Source organism: Anas acuta, chromosome 12, assembly GCF_963932015.1.
Source record: "Anas acuta chromosome 12, bAnaAcu1.1, whole genome shotgun sequence".
In the NCBI taxonomy this organism is placed as follows: domain Eukaryota; kingdom Metazoa; phylum Chordata; class Aves; order Anseriformes; family Anatidae; genus Anas; species Anas acuta.
This window is the reverse complement of record NC_088990.1, coordinates 19,599,175-19,620,130: the sequence shown is the minus strand read 5'-3', so window position 1 is coordinate 19,620,130 and position 20,956 is coordinate 19,599,175. Positions and strand designations below refer to the sequence as shown.

Sequence of the window (20,956 nt, the reverse complement as noted above, 5' to 3'; positions counted from 1 at the left end):
GTACTAACATGCTATAACCAGGCAGGCAGTGAAAACAAAGAGGACTTCTGCCTCAGTTAATGCTCTTAATTAAACACAGTTTGTGTTTTCCCTTATACTAAGACTTCCTAGATTGCCATTTGGCTAAACGTGAACTGCACAAAATCTTATAATATAATGAAAAAACATGCATGCCAGGAGCCGACTGAATAATTTCTAAGTTTTCCATTTGCTCTGTTCGAGCTCTACTTTTTCCCTTGGTTAGCTGATCGCTACCTACATTAGGTATTAGAACAAACCGCGCGACTTGATAAACCTACCGCTGAGACAGACCCTTAAAAAAAAAAAAAAAGACAAAGCAACAGGATTTCTAGTTCAGCAGCTCTGAATTTTTTTTCAGATATCTTTGGTAGTTCATAAAAGGTGAATGATTAGAAAACACCTCTTTCAGCACAGGTACATGTCACTAAAAGTACAGAATAAATGCTCAGTAGACTGTGCAGCTGTAATTAGGAAGGAAGGCTTTCTATACAGCCCTCACTCAGCATCAACACTGATTTACCACGCTCATAAACATGCGGATATAAATTTTGCAAGATTATGTGGAAAATAAATTACTGAAGTGATCCTATTTAAGCTTCACAGAAGGGAGCAAGGGACCTGTGGAGAGGAGACCGAGGCGAGCTTCAGTCTCCACCAGCACAGCGTGCAACTGCGGCCAGCCAAGGTGGCTTGGGAGTGGAAGGAGCCGGGGAGGGAGGCAGTACATCACCCTACAACAGAAAACACAGCCTCCGTGAGCTTACACAACGTGAAGGTTTTTTCCTAAGGTGTTTGCCAGAAAACGATTAAGCTTTTTTAACGTTAGAAGTATGGATTTTCCTACATCAGATTTCTAAATATACATTCAAGCTTTTTTCAAACTTCCTTCACCACTCACTTCTGATGAAGGCAACCCTCTCAGAGGGGCGAGGCCTCGTCCTTCGCCACAGCTTCCCTAGCCAAATGGACCCCGCAGATGAGGACGATGATGGCTGATGAGGAGCTTTGCTACCAGAACTCGCCAATTCAAGACCCAACGGAGCAGCAGCAGCGACACAGCCGAGGGCACGCAGACCGAAGGCTCTCCTTGACTTGCTCATCTTTCTGCGAGCTGTAAATACCACACTGCAGTGGCTCCATATCTGTGGCTTTCTTTTCAATGGAAGCCTAACATGAATTTACAATGAAGAAGCAGGCGTACTTGGCCAGGCCTCACCTCTTTCTGAAGGCATAACATCCATACGACAGTTGCAGCAGTTGAGCACCGGGAGGCCTAATTCCATCTGAAAGCCAAGACTTCCCTCCCATTAAACAGGTTGACAGCAGTTCTGCAGTAAGTTCTGGCTGTGACTGCATTTGTATAATACATAAAGAAAAATGGATGCCAGAAATTTTATCTGAGGCCTTAAACACAATACAGTTCAGGACTGCACACACAAGTTTTCTCTTTAATTTGTTCAACAATCAAGCTCGACTAAGACTCAACTATTTGCAGCCTTCTGCAATATTTTATACAGAGATCGATCTAAAGATGTAAAAGAGCAATTTGTGATAATAAATCACTCTTATGTTACCTGGAAAAAAACACTGGACTGTGGTTTTAAAAAAAAAAACAAACTACGGGAGGTATTTCAGTGCTTATGGGAGCTGCCAGAGCAGCTCTCTACATAAACCACTGCATGTTTGCATCTTGTGCTGCCCAGACTTCTGCTAAAACCTTGTTCTGTAGCTTATTGCTCCATATCACTACATCTTTACAATATATGAAACTATCTTTGAGAACAGCATTCAGAGTCATGTAGACAGGCCAGAAACACCTTTTTTAAGACAAAAAACAAAAAAAAACCTTCCTCGCTAACACTAAAAATCATCTTTGAGATATTTCAGGCTTTAGCTCATCACCTTAGGTAATTACATTTCTTAGAAACGTTGACAATATAATTCCAAGTGCTCTTGTGCTTATTTTACTGTTAATTCTAATAACATTTCTTTTCTGAGGAGGAACGTGAAGTGCCTTCAGCTCTCAAGATTTTCAGCAAATGATTCGGGAGAATCATTAAGGGGCTGAACAAACCTGAAGCGGGAGCACATAAAGCTCCCGATGGTGAATGCCATCTATGCAGCGTATAAGCGTGTCTCAAACACCTGGCATTATACAAGAGAAAAATGCCACGGCCACCCAAGCTAGTATTTCTCTTCCTATGGTCACTGCACGAAAAGAACCGTTACAAAACATGACATTTCCTTCAGACTGCTGCCAGGCCTCTTAAAAATAAACCAGAGCGAATTCAAGAAGTGCAACGTGAATGCAAAACACCCAACACTGAATCATTTTTGGGTGGACTCGACAGGGATGCCACAGCTGTGAGAAGCAGGGAAATCCCTGTGAAAGAGGAGCCACGTGGCTTGCAGGATCGCACGTGATGGAAAACCTTAACCCAGCTCTGGGCCTGCACAGCAATCCTGCTGCCAGAGCAGGGGGCGTTCTGCAAGTGCCGAAGCACTCGGCCTTGGAAATGGTGTCACACTCCAAAAACCCATCACTAGTCACTCACCTGCACCAGCTGTGAGGTGCCAACGAGCCCAACCGGGGTGCGCTTACAGCCATCAGCCTCAGACCGAAGTCTGACTTTGAACTCCCAGGGGAGCAGCAGCACGTAAAACAGCCACCCCGCTGCCTCCTCCTTTCCTCTCCTCTCTTGAAACGTTCCTTTTTTCAATGGGCAGACAGATACAAGGATACAGTTTCCAGGACTACTGAGGAACTGTCTGCACCTTGAAAATCTCCCTAAATTTATGCAGCAGTATCTATTTTTAATAGATATTGTAATTTCTCAGTTTTACTGTGGTGTGCCTTAAAAAACAAACCAGTGAGCCAGAGAAGGATGTGGGACGAGGGAAGGGCAGTTATTCTGGGAAAAACCACTTATGACCTAGTCCACTTTTTGGTAAAAGTAGTCTACTCTATTACAAGGCTATTAAAAACCTGACTGGGGCCTCCCATATGCAGCATTAGTATGTCACTTCTTCAGGGACAGCAATTCTTATCCTCCCCTAGATCTGTCACTTCTCCTAAACTTCTGGTATTATTCCGAGTGCCATGGATTCAATAAGAGCACAAAAGAGGTGCTACCAGCAGCTCACCAACGCCTCAGTAAGCTGTACAGCAGCACCTTCCCTTAGGGGCCCCAACAGGAGACTTCAAATACCCTGTCGTCTGACAGGAACCTATAAAAACTACAGCGCAGTGTCATGGGTGAAAGAAGCACCAAAGACACCCACACTTGTGCTTGGTTCAGCTGATACCCCTGTCTCAGTTAACCCATCCAGAATAACTGGAAGTTAATTTGCCTGATTTTTTAAGATTCTAGGGGAAATGAGAGTCTGTGCAGCTTTCCACAAGGCCTGAAAGAAGATCTCGTGCCAGGAATTAAAAACCATCGACTGCTCGGGCAGCGATGTACTTTTGTTCCAGTCCAAACCATCACAACAGTCATTGCACGTGCCTAGCCTTATTCCATCTGTGCAAGTACCAAGCAGCTTGATGCAGACAGGTTTTGTCCCTCTCTCAGGCAGTCTGAAGAATCACCAGGAGCCTGGCTGTGTGACAGCCCTCTCGTTGCAGTTCAGATTTACTTCAAGATTTAAGAACACAACCCCGCTAATGAAGCTGTGGAGCACTCAGACGTTGTCAGGCTTCCTGTGCACAAACACACACGCCTTGGAAAGTACCTTTTTGAAAACCGGACCCACTCGAGCACTGCAATTTAAGAAATGCTTGTTTGCTTAAAAACTGCAAGCATCTGCTTTCCCTCTGCCCTTCATTCAGCCAGCCCGCAGTGCAGCTTGGAAGGCTCCCATAAACATCCCTGCCACCCGGCACCTCGTGGAGCAAAACAAGCTTCTGACAGCCCCAGACACGAGACACTCGCCTGAAGCGCTAAAATTAACGCTCCTAGAGCACGAACGGCAGCGTGTGTTCACAACAGAGCTGTCCAAAACTCTTCCCCCTCCTGGAGGGGGGCAGCGTGTCCAGCCTGACTGTGGTGCGGCGTGGGCCCAGCGACAGCGGCCCCGCAGGCTCTGACCTCAAGTCACCCATCGGCCCTGGCCTCCGCGCCGAGTTTATTGCTTGCACGTGTGTTTTGTAACAGCCTGTCCCGCGTATTCTTAGAACATACTTTCCAGAGAAGCTCAGGGACAGGGCTCACCCTTCCACTCAGCGCCACTCCCAGCCCCCAGCAGGATCACCCGGCTCCTCCACGCAGCCAGCGATGGGACGGCGGCCGGGGGCCCAGCTCTGCACTCGCACGCTCTAAAATCAGTGACCTGCGAGTCAGGACGCGGAGCAAGGAATTACACAGAAAACAAAACACTGCGCTAAAAATAGCACGAAGAAGAATCAGAGCTTTTATCCAGCCCAGGCTCCAGGTCCTCCACGGGCTCTTTTGTATTTTGTGCAAAAACAACAGGCATCAGCAACGAGATGAACAAACAAAACCAAGCTGAGCTCCTCCTCCAGCACTTACAGATATGTGTAACCAAAAGTACCCAGCAGGGGGAAAAAACATGTTGAGTTTGAAGCCAACAGAAAATTTACACAGCAAATATACAACTTAAATCAGAAGCTGTCAAAATGACTTTTTCTTTTTTTAAAGGAGAAAATGCTCTAGAGCCATCTGCAGCTCTGAAACAACAAAGTCTCCATCTGCTACACATCGGCTACTAGCAGCTCAGACATCAAAGATTTGCCCACTTGTCAAGTTCAATAGCCACAAGTTACTCTGAATGCTGGAGCTGAGCATCAGACCAAAAAAAGCCCCTCCAAACATCACAAAACCCAAGGACCTGGCAGCCACGTTCATTGTGCCAAACCTCTACGTTACCAAAAAGGATTACGCAGAGATCTTCCGATACAAATCCATAAGGAAAATAAGTTTTGTTATTTTGAAGCAGCCACATCGCATAATTTTGTTGTATTATCTCTTCTTTTAAAGACTTTTCTTTTAAAGAGGAGATGAAAAGTTAAGTATAGAAGATTATAATAAAAACATTTTAAGTTTTGGGAATATACATGTATGACTACACTGACTATTGCTTTTAACAGCGGGTTTTTGCAGTCATTTATCTTCAAGAACTGACATAAATCATAGTTGAGAGATTCTCAGCATCGAACATTTTATTCTCATCAACTGAACGAGTGGCTCATCTTGAAAGGACCAGAACCTGACACAGAGATCCAGGCATAACGCAGCTCGCCCTCTTCACCCCCAGAAAGAAGGTGGAATTGAGTTCATTAGACTCTTCTTGCTGAGCTGACCAACCTGTATGCCACCCTAGCAAATCACATTTACAGAGTAAAGCACGGGATCGCACCAGGCATGTGCTCTCATGTCCTTTGGATGGTCTCTGCACCCCCTCACACGCTTCTGGGAGCTCCCGCAACGCCAGGCACAGGTCACTGCCCCAAACAGCCCCTTCCCTGCTGTGCAAAACGCGACCCCTGGCACCCTCTGGCTCCTGGCTGGGGAGCCACACTGCAGCCACATCCCCAGCGCGTGTATTTTGGCAGCAGTGCCCCAAGTTTTCCCCAGAGAGGAGTTCAAAAACACTTTTGCACCATCTTCCATGGCTTGCCATCATTCCTGTTGTCTCTCACTATTGCAGTTAATGTTTGCTTCCAATTAGCTTCCGACATTAATGCGTTGGAGTTTCAAGACCATTAATTACCTGGACTTCACAAGTTAACCTCCAATTGGGAAGCACACACGTGGTGCAAAACAGTGCCAAAACCACCGTTTATCAGTATTATCCCTTGTTTCCTTACAACCCTCCCTGTTGGAAACCTTGATTCTGTGTGATAGTTGCATAAGGTCTGAGGTGAGGACAGTCTTTTTTTCCCCATGTTTGTACAACACATAGCAAAATGCAGCCCTGGGACCTGAATGTGCCTCTTAATTTGTATCCCAGAAAACAAATACCAACCACCAGGTAAGAATTCCAGGAATTTGCTTCCCTTCTCTTTGGAAGTAATATCATGGCTGAGGAGGCTGAAGAAGTCCCTGGTCCATTCAGGTAACCAAACACAGCAACACAATATTGCTCTCTGCAAATGCAGTTTGAGAGCATACGGGGCAGTCTTCACCCTGTGGAGAAGCCACTAGCACAAAGTAAGATCAGCAGCCAAAAATGTAACTCACAAAAACAGCAACAGCTGAAGAAACTACTTATTTTGAGAGCACTGATAAAAACGAGCTTACAACAGGTTGTTTATGCTTCATAAGAAGTGACTCACATGCAGGAATACTGATTTTGTCTGTGGCTTTCCCCGGGGAACAAACTACAACCTGCCTCAGAAGTACTTTTCTCCAGCAGTTTCAGTGCTGTGAAGTTTAGTCTACACAAATGCTCTTTCGGGAACCCTGCTCTAAAAAGAGATCTTGCCCATTCTGGTTCTAATTTAACTTGGTAGTAGGAACAGGAACTGCAGAATGACTCTGCTACAGCACATAGGAAAGTTAGCACTTGGTGTCCCAGCATCCTGCCCAGAACAGCCAGAGGCCAGCACCTCTGCAAAAAGAGCACGGACAGAGGAAACCCGCAGCAGTGTTTTTCCAGAGTGCTCTAACAATGCACGGCTGATGCGGAAGTTTTTATATCACTAAAGGGGCACAGAAGGTCCTACCTTGCCCAGTGGTCAGAGCTTCAAACCCACCACCCTGTTCCCGCCTTGGCCACAAATGAAGAGCCACATCCATCCCATAAGCTATGGGTTCTACCTTGCTCCTCTGCACCACACCAAAGCCAGAGTCCCCTACCTCCTCCTCCTCCCTTTTCCCCTCGCAATGCCCTTCTTACAGCAATAGGTCATTTTCATATGGAGTTAAATGAAAAGGATTCAGATGGATCTGCTCAGAGTTCCAATGCAGAAGGTGATAGTAATACTTTCACCGCCGGGCATGTTAAAGTATGCCGTACGTTAGACATGTTTCAGAACGATCTTATAGGAAGCAAAATACACAAGGTCTCTAGGAATTCATATCCACGTTCTCTTAGTTTATGCTTTCTCCTCCAGCTGGTCTGCTTTGCCGTTTAAAATTTATTTTAATGTCATAAAACCAACAAGTCATCTTCAGTTCCATAAACTTTGCTAAAAATGGAAAAATGTGTTAGTTACCATGGGAACAGCGAGGAGTCGCTAGGTCAGGATGCAGAGAACTTCTCCTGTTCTGTCTGATCATTTGCATCAGAAGTTCAGTCATCTGTTATTAACTATTTAACAACAGCTGCACTTGTTATCTCTGGTGCCTGCTATTTAAGCTTGCAGAACCTATTGCCCCACCTGCAGCCCTTTTGTAAACTCCTAATTAACGTGAGTTTAATTCATCTGAGGGTTCAGTTTTCTCCCAGGCAGGATGATCACTATTACTAGCCTTAGCCTGCTGGTCAATATTCTCCTTTCTCACCAAGGGAAAGGCGTACACTTGTGCAGACACCCTCCTGGAAGCAGCAGCTTTATTGGCAGAGATGTCAGCCTGGAAAGAATTCTGTTGGAGGGTAGATGTGGCTGCATCCCTCCCGTTTCAGCACACCCCACTACATTACATTCCCCAGTTCCACAGCATCCCTCTGCCTTCTATACCTCATCTCCTCCACACCGCAGAAGGAACTAGCTTTGTAGTTTTACGTCAGAATACCAAGTGTGGACTCAGCTATGTGTTACTACCAAAGAAATGCTACCTTGTATCCTCTAATTAAATCTGGATATTCATCTATATTCATCTACCAGCTGCATACGCTAAGAAAGCAAAAACTCAGCTCTCATATTTGCAAGCTTGAAGTCTGTAGTTGAAATCTTCTCCCTTGACCTCACTATCTTCATTCAAATCCGTGTGACCTAAAACAAAGTACCGACTCCTGAACCTAGTCCTAGGGCAGCTGGCCAGACCTGTTGCTCTTCACTCATCACGCTCTCAAAAGAAAATTGGAGGCTACACACTGACAAAAAAGGAATAACATACAACTGTTTTTCTTTTACTGTTCCTAAAGATACTTAACAGTAAAAAGAAATTAGTCCTGCTAGGAACACGCACCAGGCCTTCAGCAGCAAGTCCTTGTTTCAGTCATTTAACGAGAAAGTACTGCGCCACATACACCAAAGCGTGCTGTTTACAGGTACAAGGTACAGGTACAGACAGCACAGCTCAGACCCCCAAACTTATAAAGTGAAGGAAAACAAGTTGTAAAGTACTTATGTGGGAACGGAGAGAGAGCTTTGCAGAGTATCAGAAGGCTAAATCACAATCCAAATAAGCAGGGAATATTTTCCAGTCTAGTCTTTCGCTCAGACGGCGGGCACACCAACAACCTGATACCTGCACTAGCAATCTCAGCGCAGCAAGAATTGGTGCAGAGACAGCAGGGCTAAGAGGCCCTCTCAGATTCTACTGAGACGAGAGATTTAGCAGATGAACGAACACATGCGTACAACAGATCTAATACAATAGCAATGGCTTAGGGCACCATGTGATAGTGTATCACAAAAAAACAAAATTTCATTACTTCTGGTGCCAAAGAAGAAGATGCAAATAAACAGGCTAGACCATCTAAAAAGGCTTCTCTTTGGCCACGTTCAGGAAAAGTATCCATTAAGAGATACTCAACTTCCCACGTGCAGGCTTCGTGAATTACACCCAGGGCAGCTTTCTGACCATCAAACCCCATCTCACTCCAGAGAGTTGGTTCAACTCCAAGAAGCTATCCAAACACTGATGGCACATCTAAGCCCAAGATAAACACAGCCACACTGAGGAAGAACTATTAAGCACATTTTCTGTCCACATGTAAGCATGTGAGGCACTTACTAATGCTGTTGAGCTGCCTTTTTTTTTTTCCAGAATACCTGAAAAACAAGAAAGTGAGAAACAAACCAAAAAGCGCAAATGCACTGCTAATAACAAAGTTTTAAGGGAATATTCACAAGGAGAGAGATAGAAACACTCAAAAATTCAAGAATTTTATTTTAATGGATAACACATGAAACAGTAGATATGTAGTATGTGGGTTCAGCAGGAGCTGATACTCTTGGAACTTTATTACAACCACCACGTCAGACAGAAATCACACCTACAAGCTGAAACTTTTGCAGCACTGCTGCTAGAACAGAACTAGCTATCCAGTTACTTAAAAAAAAAAAAAAAAAAAAAGCATAGGACTTGTTAGGAAGTATCCTCAGGTGAGGAATGTAGATTACGAATCCCATTATTTTATCCAAAATAAAGACAAAACAAAAACCCCATGTAAAATCTGACCTGTAGAACTGTAGTTTCTTTCTGCATTCATCTTCTCTTTAAGCTTTCTTACTTCATCTCTCAGAACTCTTTGATGTTACAACCTGTTCATCGCCATCTAAGCGGTGGGTAATATATCTTGTGGAACTTTGTCAGAACATGTTTGACCACCCAAAATCCTCCTCCTAGCTAGCGAGGCTACGTTCAGCTTCAGGAGGTTTCTTTCAGTATTTGCAGTCCGCATTTAGTGCATGGAGCGGAGGAAAAGAAGTAAGGCTAGCAGATCAGAGGCAGAGAGTACACTTCTTCATCAGAAACGCAAGGATCTCAGAAAGAACAGAGGTGAAATTGATGATGAAGCAGCATGAAGCTCCTCAGGTAATTTTTCCAATGCTATTAACCTTCACCTACAAGGTCTGCCCTTAAGTGGTTAAACAGTAACCTGCAAAAGTAAAGAAGTTACAAAAGAGACAATGCACACTGCTCATTGAAAAAGGGCTGGGAGAAGGGCCAGGCCCACAGGGTTGTTTTAAACTTTATTTAGAGGGATAAACGAGGACATTGTAACTCTCAAGTCAAGAGCCTGCTCATTTTAAAATGGATGCCAGAGCCCAACACTGAATTTGGAGCGTGTGAGAAGGGATTGTGGCGATAGTTTCGGAGCAGAGCCGTGTCCCACAGCACAGCCCGGCCGGTAACGAGCAAGCCGCGCTGCTGGGCCCTAACAGCTCCCTCACAGCCGGAACGTGAAGGCTTTAGCAGAGTCCCCGCTCGGCTCCCCCTCTAACCCGCGGTGCCGGCCGCACAGGTGCAAGGCAGCAGGCGCTGGATGAGCACGGGGCCAGCCCCCGCCTGCACCCAGCGCCCAGCTCCCGGCTCCCCGCTGCCCGGCCCGGCCCGGCCCCCCCCCTCGCCCGGCCGCCCCCGCACCCACCTGCGGCGCGCGGCCCTTTGTCCCCGCCGCGCACCATCCCGGCAGCGGCAGCGCCCGTGCCCGTGCCCGCCGCGGGGGCGCGCAGCGGGGCGCGCGGCCGGCGGGCAGAGTAGGGGCGCGCATAGCAACAGCGGCCCGCGCCCATTGGCCGCGCCGCCGCCCGGCCCCGCCCCCGCCCCCGCAACGCTCGGGGGCCGCGGCGCGGCCCGGCTGCCTCAGGCGGGGCTGGGCCCCGACCCCCAGCCCAGCGCGGCTCCGTCCCGAGGCGGCAGCAGCCCCGCCTCGGCCTCCCGAGGGTTGTCCTGGCGCTGCAGAGGCACCGCGGGCACCACCTCACAGCCCGCAGCGACCCCCACACCGCCAGTGGCTGCTGAAAGCCACCCCCAGCTGCTGCTTGTTCCCGCACAGCTTCCCCAGTTTGCTTTATTAGCAGCTGGGGGCAGCCCCCTTCACAGCCACTCGCAACCCTTGGGCAAGGTCTCAGCTCTTCTGCCCGCCTCTGCCGCTCTCAGGGAAGATGCTCGCAGTTTCACCGGGATTTTAAAAGGAAGAAGGATCAATGCGTAGCATAAAGCTGCTCAAAATTTCATACTGGAAGCTTAACTGAGGGTGAATAGAGCTAGTTTATAAAAAACACACCCAAAACAGCAATCTGAAGGCCATTATGTATCCTGGGATGGGATGCAGGAACATCAGATGCCTTTCAAGCACTGCCACTTAACCTTTCCTAATTGATCCAAAACCTTTTCTCACAGAAACTCTTGTAAAGCCAGTGTGACTGTGTAGGCAGTGACCAAAGGCAGTACAAAAATGGCCAATTTTAATGAGTGTCACTCAATGTAGGATGAGGCAGGTGTGTATTCTGGCACTTTTACTCTGAATGCATTCAACTTTGTTTCCCTTCACATTCCCCAGCCCCTCACACAAAGCTGGACTTACCCTTTGCATCCTCTTTTAAAAATGGATCTCCACTGCAGAGCTCTTCTAGTGTTATCAACTATTCCTCCTGTTTCCGCTTCATAAACTGGCTCCTTTCACTTTTTACCAGCATGAACATGACTAAAACGGGTCTCCCATCCCTTCCTCGCATTGGTGTGGTGTAAGCAGCCACCGGCCCGAACACCTGACCAGGAGCACTGCTAGCGGTGCAGTTTTGGCAGCTGTCAGCACCCAGCCCTTTTCCCCACTCCCAGCTCTCCGGATACTTTGTTTCTCACAGCCCCTTCATGGCTAACAAAGTGTCTGCTGGTTTGAATGGCCTACCATTCACAAGGCCCAAGCTGAGTTTCCCCCTCAAAGCACAGCAAAACAAAGCCACACTTCATTAAAAGGCATCTGAAGTGGGAAGCTTGGCATAAGCAAATTCGCATAAAGAGTCTTGTTTAAAAATTTTTACAGAAAATAAAGACTTACTTCTGAGCGGTGTAAGAGTTGATACTGATCCCTTTGACCTGACCATGCACTCCCAGTTCGTGCTGGTCCTGGCAACTTTGCCCCAGTCAGTAAGAAACTCCCCCTCCTTTACTCCACATCACTGGAATATTTATTAAAGCTCTTCTCCTCCTGATCCATCAGTTCTCTTCTCTCTTTCCCCCAAGTCAAGCTACTTGATAAGAGTTAAAAGCCGAACTAAAAGCTGTGATTAACAAGGGCAAGCAAACAGGAGGCATCAGCCCAACGTATCAAAAAATCACTCTGCTCACACAGAAGTTATGTCCTCAGTGACCAGTCACCACAAACATTTACTCAAGTGTTTTTCTTAACCACCCTCAGCCCTTCCAAATCTGCAGACAAAGCTTTCTACCAAACTTGCTGGCCTGCTTGGAAGTGCGAATTTTAATCATGGTTGCACTTGGGCTAGTGCCATGGCAGGAAACCAAGAGCAATGCCTGGTTGGGGAGAAGGGCTTCCATACTCTGAAGCAGAGCACACTGACCACAGCAGCTCTTCTTGCACCTCTCCTCCTCTCTCCCCTGACCCTCAGAAGAAGTCCCCACACGGCCACACCACCAGCTCCCCCAGTGGTACTGACCACGCTGTGGGTATTAGCTAACACTCCCCAGCTTCAATTCTTCACCAAAGTCCTGTTTCTCCCCTTCCGTCCCCCCACAGTACCTAATGACAAGATGATACTTGCACAGCACCCTGAGAAAGGAGCTGAATTTATTGCAGCATAGGGAACTGTGAAACATGCCCTAGAAATCTTGAGGACTCATCAGTGGGCAAAAGGAATCCCTGCACGCACGGCACCTGCAATAGGTTAAACTAGTACAAGCAGTCACCTGCGTCTCACTAAGGAATTTCACAACCTACAAAGGACCTACTTACCAGCCCGGTTCCCAGAAATCCCAATGGAAGTCACCAACTTCACAGGATGCGCAATGTAAAACTGAGGACATGGCGCACACGCAACCTGAGGCCTTCTTTCGGAAAGTTCTCTTTACTTCAGAATACATTTTTATTATACCTCAGAAAGAAATCTGTGACTGTGCACTTACAGCCATCCCACCCTGCAAGGAACAGTCACACTTAAGAGGTTTGGGAAGTCTTTTAGAGCAGTGCATCCATCACAAAGAGGCGACTGGGTACTACCTGCCTGGATGGAGAGCGTGGATGTCCCAGCAAAATGAAAAATGGTCAAGTCAAAATAAACTGGGGGAAGCTGAAGAACTCCCCTTATTGCTCTTAAAAGAAACAAAGATGCCCAGAAGACTTCTCAGTATGACTACTTTGTTCACGTCTGTTTCTAATAATGAATCTCGCCTTCAGAAGGGACACGGAAGTTTCATTATTAGTGCATGTATGTGGAGTGCTTCATTCCTCGGGTGCTCATTTGCCTCCACAGCTCCCCCCTGCAAGTCATCCCTGCCAACGTGCTATCCCATCACATCTTTTGAGTCAACAAAACCTAGTAAATCCCATTCCAGATACCAACGTTAAGCAATTCTGGTCCAAAAGCTGACATTAAAAGGTAAAGTACCAACCATCAGTGAAAAGAACCAGTTCTTCTTTGTTACGTGGGTCTGACATCTGAATACAAGTGAGCTAAGTAAAAAACACTTAATTTGGCCACTGTAACACTGCAATGTTAAAAAAAACAGCTTGAGAATTATCAAGGCTACTATACAACTTAATTATATGCTTATGAACAGCCTTTAAAAACAATTACAAATTGCTCTTCTGATCTTGGCAGAGTTACACTTACAGATCAGCTGTACGCGGCCCAGGCTGAGCACTTACAGCCACATCCATCCCACCCTGAACAGGACGAGCAGAAAAAGGACTATGGAATGAACGCCAAGTCTTCCAAAGTCCAACTGTATTTGCATTCACCTAGGCATATAGACATGCTGAATTGCCTATCAATACACGAAGTTTTGTGCTCAGTGGTACAAAGGTGACTGTGCAATTGTACACGCATGCCTAATGCATTTGAAACTTAAGAACAAGCTTCTGCCTAAACATTAAATACAAATGACCTGCAAAGACTGAACAATTGAGCACCACCTTCAAAGACAATGAAGTGAAACACCTTTAAAATCTAAAAACCAGCTTGTAAGTATCACATCAGGATGGAGAATTTATTAAAGCTGTCATGACAGATAAACTACAAGACCTTATTGACCAGAAGAACAGCTGGTAATTGCTGGACTGGTATCTTAAACTTGTTGCTGATAGAACAAACCCTATGGCTATTCTGCCACCATTTAACAGTTGCTATTAGAAGTTTGTCAAAACACAAACCAAAAAAAAACGTTCTGTAAAGAGTGAAGTAGAGCAAGTTCTTTCAACAGATGTTACATAGCCGGTTTGTTCCCTGCAGTTAATGTTTTCACAGAAGATTTCTAATTTTAATAAGCAGAATTTCATTTGGCAACAAGCTCACATCTCTCATGAGAATTTGTATTTATAAATGTTAGCTTATTTTTAAAAACATTTAGAAACTGGCAGACCTCGGATCCAATAATAGTTTCAACACTGCCCTTAACTAAAATCCCATCTAATATGTTTCAGCCCAAGCATCTCATCTGGCAAGCCAAAGTTTCTCACTTCAGCAAGTGAAGAATACAGTCAGAAAGGTCAGTTATATAGCCCAAGCCTTGGCACAGCCACAAGACCCAAAATACCCCCGTAAATGCTTCTCAGTGTCAGTTTCGTCAACAGGAGCCCCTCCGAACGTGGCGAGTAGGGACGACACCAGCCAACCACCACCACCAAAATAGCTTTTTCTAGTCTGGGTTGTTTTCCTTGAGGGACAGACAAAGAACAACCACTACTGAACACCGGTAACAGCTCTCTTCCAGCACACGAGCTGGTCCTACAACGAGGACCTGCCTCACTATTGCTATCTAGGCACACCTTGCAGAGCAGGGAGAAAAACCTTAACATAAACAGGTATTTCAAATCAAAACTTAAGGTTTTCTGATTCTGCAAATGAGTACCACTAGATTTATTTTTGGAAGAAGAAAGATGAACACCTAGAAGCTAAGAATTCCCCTACTTTTTTTTTTTTCCAAACGGAAATTTAATAAAGAGCATATATTCCTATTTCCTGCGGGCAAGGACAGAATAATATTGAAAATAATCTAGACTCTACCCTCGACTAAAAGGGAAAAAAAGAAAAAGCTTACATTCCTGTTCACTCACCCTCTTTCACCGTGCCTACACATTACGTGCTCTCAGGACAGATCTGCTCCCCCCAAGGATGAGGTGGATGGCTTCACGCCGTACAAAGGGAATCTGAGTGGAATATCCTGACCACCTGCCAGCATGGTTTATTTGTTTTATCCTAAACAGTTTTAGTCTCTTTTAAAGAATAAGCTGTTTTTATTTGAAAGTAATCTACGTAGGAAAAGCAGGCACATACCCACCCTTTCCTGCCCTTGGCTGCTCGCCCCCCTCTCTTCACGCATCTTTTGGTGGCCGAGACGTGCTGGAGCACAGCAGGGTATTTCTGCCAGAAACGCTTCCTCCTGGGCCAGGAAGCGGCGTCACCTCCTGCTCATTATCACACAACCTGCACTTACCTGTGGCAGCCCTGCCAGGAGCATTGCTGAAACACCTTTGGGGTGACAGCTCGGCTGAGCAGGAAGTACCTCATTGCCAGTTTATTACTTTGTTTACTGTCTGCATCCTTCTACCACCAAAAAAAGTTAAGTGCTTTGTGACATTTCCCCGAGATGATTTTATAAAATTCAAGTGTTTGTATCGCAGCACAATACGGCGCACTGGAATACCACTCATCCCTTTTCAAGAGGTATTTTCACTTCTGGACCCACACAGTCTGCAACACATATTTGCAAACAAGTTTTCCACACATTTTTCCATGGAAGAGCTAATACAGGCTATAAAACTAAGTTTTTTGCTTTTTCTGTTAAACCAAGGACCTTACCTGACCTCCTAACTTAAACTAACTCCACAACCCCTCACTCACTTCCTTCAAGAACACACGCCCGCCCCATTCTTCCTCATAAGAATTTGAAGAAGAGCATTCAAATCAAGTTTTCAGCTTCACCAGTTTCCCCTCCAGCTTTCCTCGCAGATACACCCAGAGCTCCTTCGGGTGTGTTTCCAAAATGAGGCAGTAACCAGCAAGGTGCTTAACCAAGAGTTAGCTTTCCATACCAAAGCACCCAACAAGGTGCAAGAAAGTCTCTTAACCCAGTTACTGCAAACAGACCCAGAGGCATGTATCTGAGTTTGACTTGCAAAGAAGGAAGGAGAGCAGAAGAGGCAGTCTTCTGACTGATTGTTCCTCTCTTGCAGGCAGAAAGCCATTTCCTTAAGTTAGGACAGTCTCAAGGAGGGGATTGATGCTGGAATGTAAAACAACTGCTTTTTGCTTGATTTGTGAGTGAGAACGGAACAGTCTCTACACAGACAAAGTGTATCAGAAGAAGAAATAAAGCAAGGTAATAAAAAGTAAGAAAAGACTAGAATAAGGTGATAAAAACTTGCCATAATGTATTCAAAGACAAACAAGCCTGTCCTCCTCCTTTAACTGATCCTTCATGCAGGGCTGGGGGCGGGGGGGAAGGAAGGAGCAGCAACTCGGAGCCGTTTAGACCATCGTAAGCCTTCTGATGTCGTGTAACATTCCCACAGTAAAAATATCACTACAGTGTCGATTCATCTAAACCACAAGATTTTTTCCAGTTGTGCACCAAGTGTACTCTGAGGGTACAAAACAAGCCCTCCGAGTTTGGCAGTATGCTATCGCCCTGACATTGTGCAATGTTTTCATTAACTCCGGTGGTGAAACAGCGTGTTTATACAGTTTATGAACAAAGCTCAACGGGAAGAGTCTGCGAGCACTCTGCTGTGAATTCTAGCTCTGTCTTCCAAACTCAATAAGCTGGGGAAGCGATCTGAAGTCATCAGAGTCGAGTTCAATAGAAGCAACAGCAAAGCTTTGTACTTGAGAAAGGAAACAGAGGTCCAAACACGCGACGCGAGGCAGCTGACCAGGCAGCTGTACTGCAGAGCTAAATTGTGATGGTATCACGAATCACAGCGAGGTAAGCTGATACATTCTTACTGCAGAAAGACAAGAAACAAAACGCAGCCTTCCTCCAAAAGCACTGGAAGAAAGAGAAAGTTGCCTCTTTTCACTGGCGCTGGTGAAGCCTCAGCTCAAGCAACGCGACTGCTGTTTTAAGATGCTTCAACACTTCCCTTTAGGGGTGCCACCGTCGGAAAGGCAGCGCCAAGCAGGCAGCAGCAGCTTGCTTACTGCATCGCCCAGACCCGGAACAGAGCGATGGATTTACATGGACGTGCCCAGAGCAGCCACTGCCCTGCACGCCGACACCCCACCTGATGGATGGTCACGGGACATGCCCTGCACGTGCACGGCAAAGGAAGACATCAGCTTTGAAAGCGCAAGTAAGAACGCGGCCACGTCTCTTCCTGACTCACCAAACTGCTCCATGGCTTTGCCTTACAGCACCCCACACCCTACTTCCTCCACACTGCTCTCAAACATTGAAAACTGCAGATAAAAACGTGCAAACTTTCCTTATTGTAAAGAGAGGTGGTAAGTTTACCTTTGGGCCAGATTTCTTTGCTTAACAAAAATTTCCCTTTTTCTTTATTTTTTTCTCACCTACTTAAGCTGAAACATTCTACAACATTTCTCCCCCTGTTAGAGGTGTGGTTGCAAAATTAGATTTCCCCTTTCCTCCCCTGCACCACCCATCTCTGCTGGTAACAGCCAGAGTCTTACTGGTATAGTAAGGCTAAACAATAGCATCTCCCAGCGCATCTGGGCATTACATCTTCAGTATAGTTTTAAGTGTAATTCTAATTACAAGAGCCACACGCCTCGGATCTGAGCAAATTCTGATATAATTGTGCAAATGAAAAAAAAAAATCAAGTCTTTTCATGTCTGTTTCTGTTTCCCATGCTGTGTGGATCTGCAGCCTTCTCAGGGCTTGCGGGCCTGCAGGAAGGCAGAGGCTGGCGAGCTGAGTGGTCTGCCTCCCCTCTGCCCTCTGCTATTAATTCCCCCCGACTGGAAGCAGGTGACTGCACACTTGACTGCTCGTATCCTGGGGTGCAGCTGCTATGCAGAGAGCAGCACACGTAAACATTTGCATGATTCGTGCCTCTGCGGGCCGCATGTGGCATTTAGGCAGCACTTTCACAACCCCCTTTGTGCACGGGGTTTGTGCACTCTATGACATTAGCACACAGCTAAGCTGCAGGCATTGACTAAAATGGCTGGAGGTACTCGCCAATGTTTGCCAAGATCAATGATTTACTTTAAGATTTTTGTTAGTTATCTTCAAAGAATTAAGACATTACTTCTGGTACATTTCACGCTCCTTGCCATAGAGGTTTTATAATGGATGGGACTCTCTAATTAATTAGCCACTAGCTTCTGGGGGAGGGGGAGCAAAAAACACCAACTTGCTTACTTAATAACATTGGTTCCCTCCACACGAGATTAGTTTAAAAAGGCATCTGATCATTTATTATACAGCAGCTAAAGACGTTCTCATTGTTCTAATATTTTCTGCCTAAAGATCAAAGAATAGAATAGACAAAGGTCGTAGGGAGGTTTTAGATTGCTACAGCAGAATATTTTAAAGCTGCAAGTATTGACTTGGGTTTTATCTGACGTTGAAGTTTTCTTCCACCTCGACAATAGGTAGTTTTCAAACTTCAGTTTCTAATATTAAAACCTAGAGAGATTCTAAAAACAACCTGCTTTGATGCAGTCAATCGTGAAGTTTTAAGCAATTAAGGAACAAGAACAGCAAAGAGGAAAGCTCATTTCACTCCCCCAGTATTTAAATCACATTAATTTATGCAAACATTCACAAATCAACCCTGTCCTATGTACGTGCTATTGGCACAGCGCATAATCCTTACAGCACATACATCCATAAAATCCACGTAAGAGTGGTCAATTGTGCAGTGTGTCTGTTAGCAAACGTGTCATTAACGAGCCTAATTAAGATGGCTATGTCATGTACGTGTTAGCCTTTAACAGATGGATATCTAAACTATATTGAAGTGTTTCTCAAAACACCAGAGTGATTATAACACAAAATTAATGTGTTTTTAAAACTGAAAGCAACCAGGTAAACAATAGAATCATCAAAACTTTAAGAACCCCAAATATCTAAGCGAGGATTTATTTGAATTAATGCTCACAGTTACACGATGTGCCCAAATAATAAGATTTGCCTTTTTTCAAATATTCTTGCTCTAACAGGAATCAAAAATTGCTGCTCGTGTGGTTCAAAATAGAAGTCATGACAGATTTTCAACTCTAGGGGCATCAGCAGCTGTTGCTACACTGCAAAAAGAGCTGAAGTGTTATAAACACATACGTAGACAGGCGACTTTATTTTTCTGCAAAGCCAGACGCCAGTAAGCAAGGCGAGGACAGCAACCAAATGACCATGAAAAAAAAAAAAAGAGTATTTTAGCACGCTTGTTCTGGTGCATCTCCTTCATAACCGGCACAAAAAACCACTGCTGGATGAAAAACAACCGCAGCAGATGGAAGTTGTGGTTATTTTCAGGGCATTGTGCAGCGACCCTGGCGTTTGTGTCCAGGTACTGACAGTGCCTAGAGATGCCCGATTTGCCTTTGATCGGCTCTGACCCGGCACTGCAGCTCTGTGCTGGCTGTGCCCGACACACAAACTGCAGCACCGCCACAGAGAGCAAGGGGCTTGTTTGCTACGCGGTTTTGTCTCGTTTTCATCAAACCGAGGCAGGGTAAAAAACGCTGAGCCCGCTCCCCCCCCCCCCCCCGGCCGGCACGGAGCCCCAGCGCCTCGGCGGCTCGTTTACCTCGCTCGGGCTTCATTTTCTCCGCTCCTCCGGGGCTCGGGGACGCGCTCTGCCGCTCCGCCCGCTGGCCCGGCGAGGTCCTGGCGAGGTTTCGGGGCTGCGGCCACCGAGAGGCGGCGCGGCTAGCGGCCGGGCCCCCCGGCTGGCATGGCTGCGGGCAGAGCCGAGCCTCCCCGCGCCTCCCCCGCCCCGCCGGGCTGTCCTGCCGTGACACGGCGGGGGGCGGCCCTATTTATAACCTGCCGGGGCCGAGCCCCGCCGCGCCGAGCCCCGGCTCGCCCCCGGCCGGCCGCGCCTCTGAGTCACGGCGCCGCGGGCGCTGCCGGCCGGGCGCTGCCCCCCTCCGGCCGCCGCGAGGCCCCGGCCCCGCTCCCGGCCCCTCTCAGCGCCCGGCGGCTGGCGGCGGGGCGCTGCGCGGCGCCTCCATCCCCGGCCCCGCCGCCCGCCCCCGCCTCAGCCGCGGCCCTGCCTCCGCCTCCGCCTCGCCGCCTGACTGACGGGCGGGAGGGCGACCGCCCCCCTCCTCCTCCTCCTCCTCTTTCTCCACCGCCTCCTCCCCGCCGGCACCGCGGTGCGGGCCGCGCTCATCCCATCCCAGCCCCCCCCACACCCCCCCCGGCCGCCTCACGGCCCCGCAGCCCGCGGGGGGGGGGGGGGAGCGCGGGGGCGGCGCCGCCCTCCCGCGGGGCCCCGCCGAGCCCCGGGCCGGGCCGAGCCCGCCGCCCGCCCCACGTGCCCCGCGGCAGCCAATCAGCTGCCCTCACTTCCGCCCGCCGCCGCCGCGCGCGGTTGCCATGGCAACGCGGCCCCACCGCGGCCTGCTCCCTGCTCCCCGGGGAGCTGTGAGGTGCCCCCCGCTGGGCCGCCCTGCCCGAGGGGCCGTGAAGCGGGGCGGGCCCAGGCCGTGTCCCCCGCCCCGCCCCGGCCGCGCTGCGCGGCCGCTTCACGCTCGCTTCACACCGACGCCGCGCTGGGCAGGGAGGCGCCGAAGCCGGGCTGCGGTTACGCAAGGCGTGAAGCCGGCAGCAAGTCGGGTTTCTCCACAAGGGACGGGCAGCTCCGGCCCTCGCTGCGAGGCCCGTGGGCACAGCACGTCAGGAACCCGCTCTGCTGAGCGCCAACCTCCCCCTGGCCGGCTCCAGCAGACCCCAGGGGCAAATCGCTGCTGCCAGCACAGGCAGTTGGGATCGCCGCCCGCTCGGGTGGTGGGATCCCTGCATGTGCTTAGGATCAGCAGCCACCTTCCTCTCACACACCAGATCTGCCACGGGTGCTGCACAGCACGCACGAATTCATTACAACTCCATTCTACGCTATTTGCCTTACGTAAACCACACCTGGTTCCCTCTCTTGTTTATCAGATGTACAGCTTTATACTGGGCAGGTGCTTCAGGGAATAAA

At 47.8% G+C, this 20,956-nt stretch overlaps 1 protein-coding gene across 3 annotated transcripts in view; it reads right to left on the bottom strand.

The window, feature by feature from the left end:
* Positions 1 to 20,076, bottom strand: part of ATOSA (atos homolog A) — a 43,323-nt gene extending 23,247 nt beyond the window's left edge. Inside the window, exons 1-2 of one of the 3 annotated variants that reach the window (XM_068696297.1) lie at positions 10,246 to 10,390; positions 9,333 to 9,753 (exon numbers count right to left, since the gene is read on the bottom strand). In XM_068696297.1, coding sequence (XP_068552398.1) covers positions 9,333 to 9,363 — 31 coding nt within the window. In that variant the 5' untranslated portion in view covers positions 9,364 to 9,753; positions 10,246 to 10,390. Of the gene's footprint in view, positions 1 to 9,332; positions 9,754 to 10,245; positions 10,391 to 19,555 lie in introns of those variants that run through there. The other 2 variants (XM_068696298.1, XM_068696296.1) reach the window with 2 other exon arrangements.
* Positions 20,077 to 20,956: the final 880 nt, after the last annotated feature.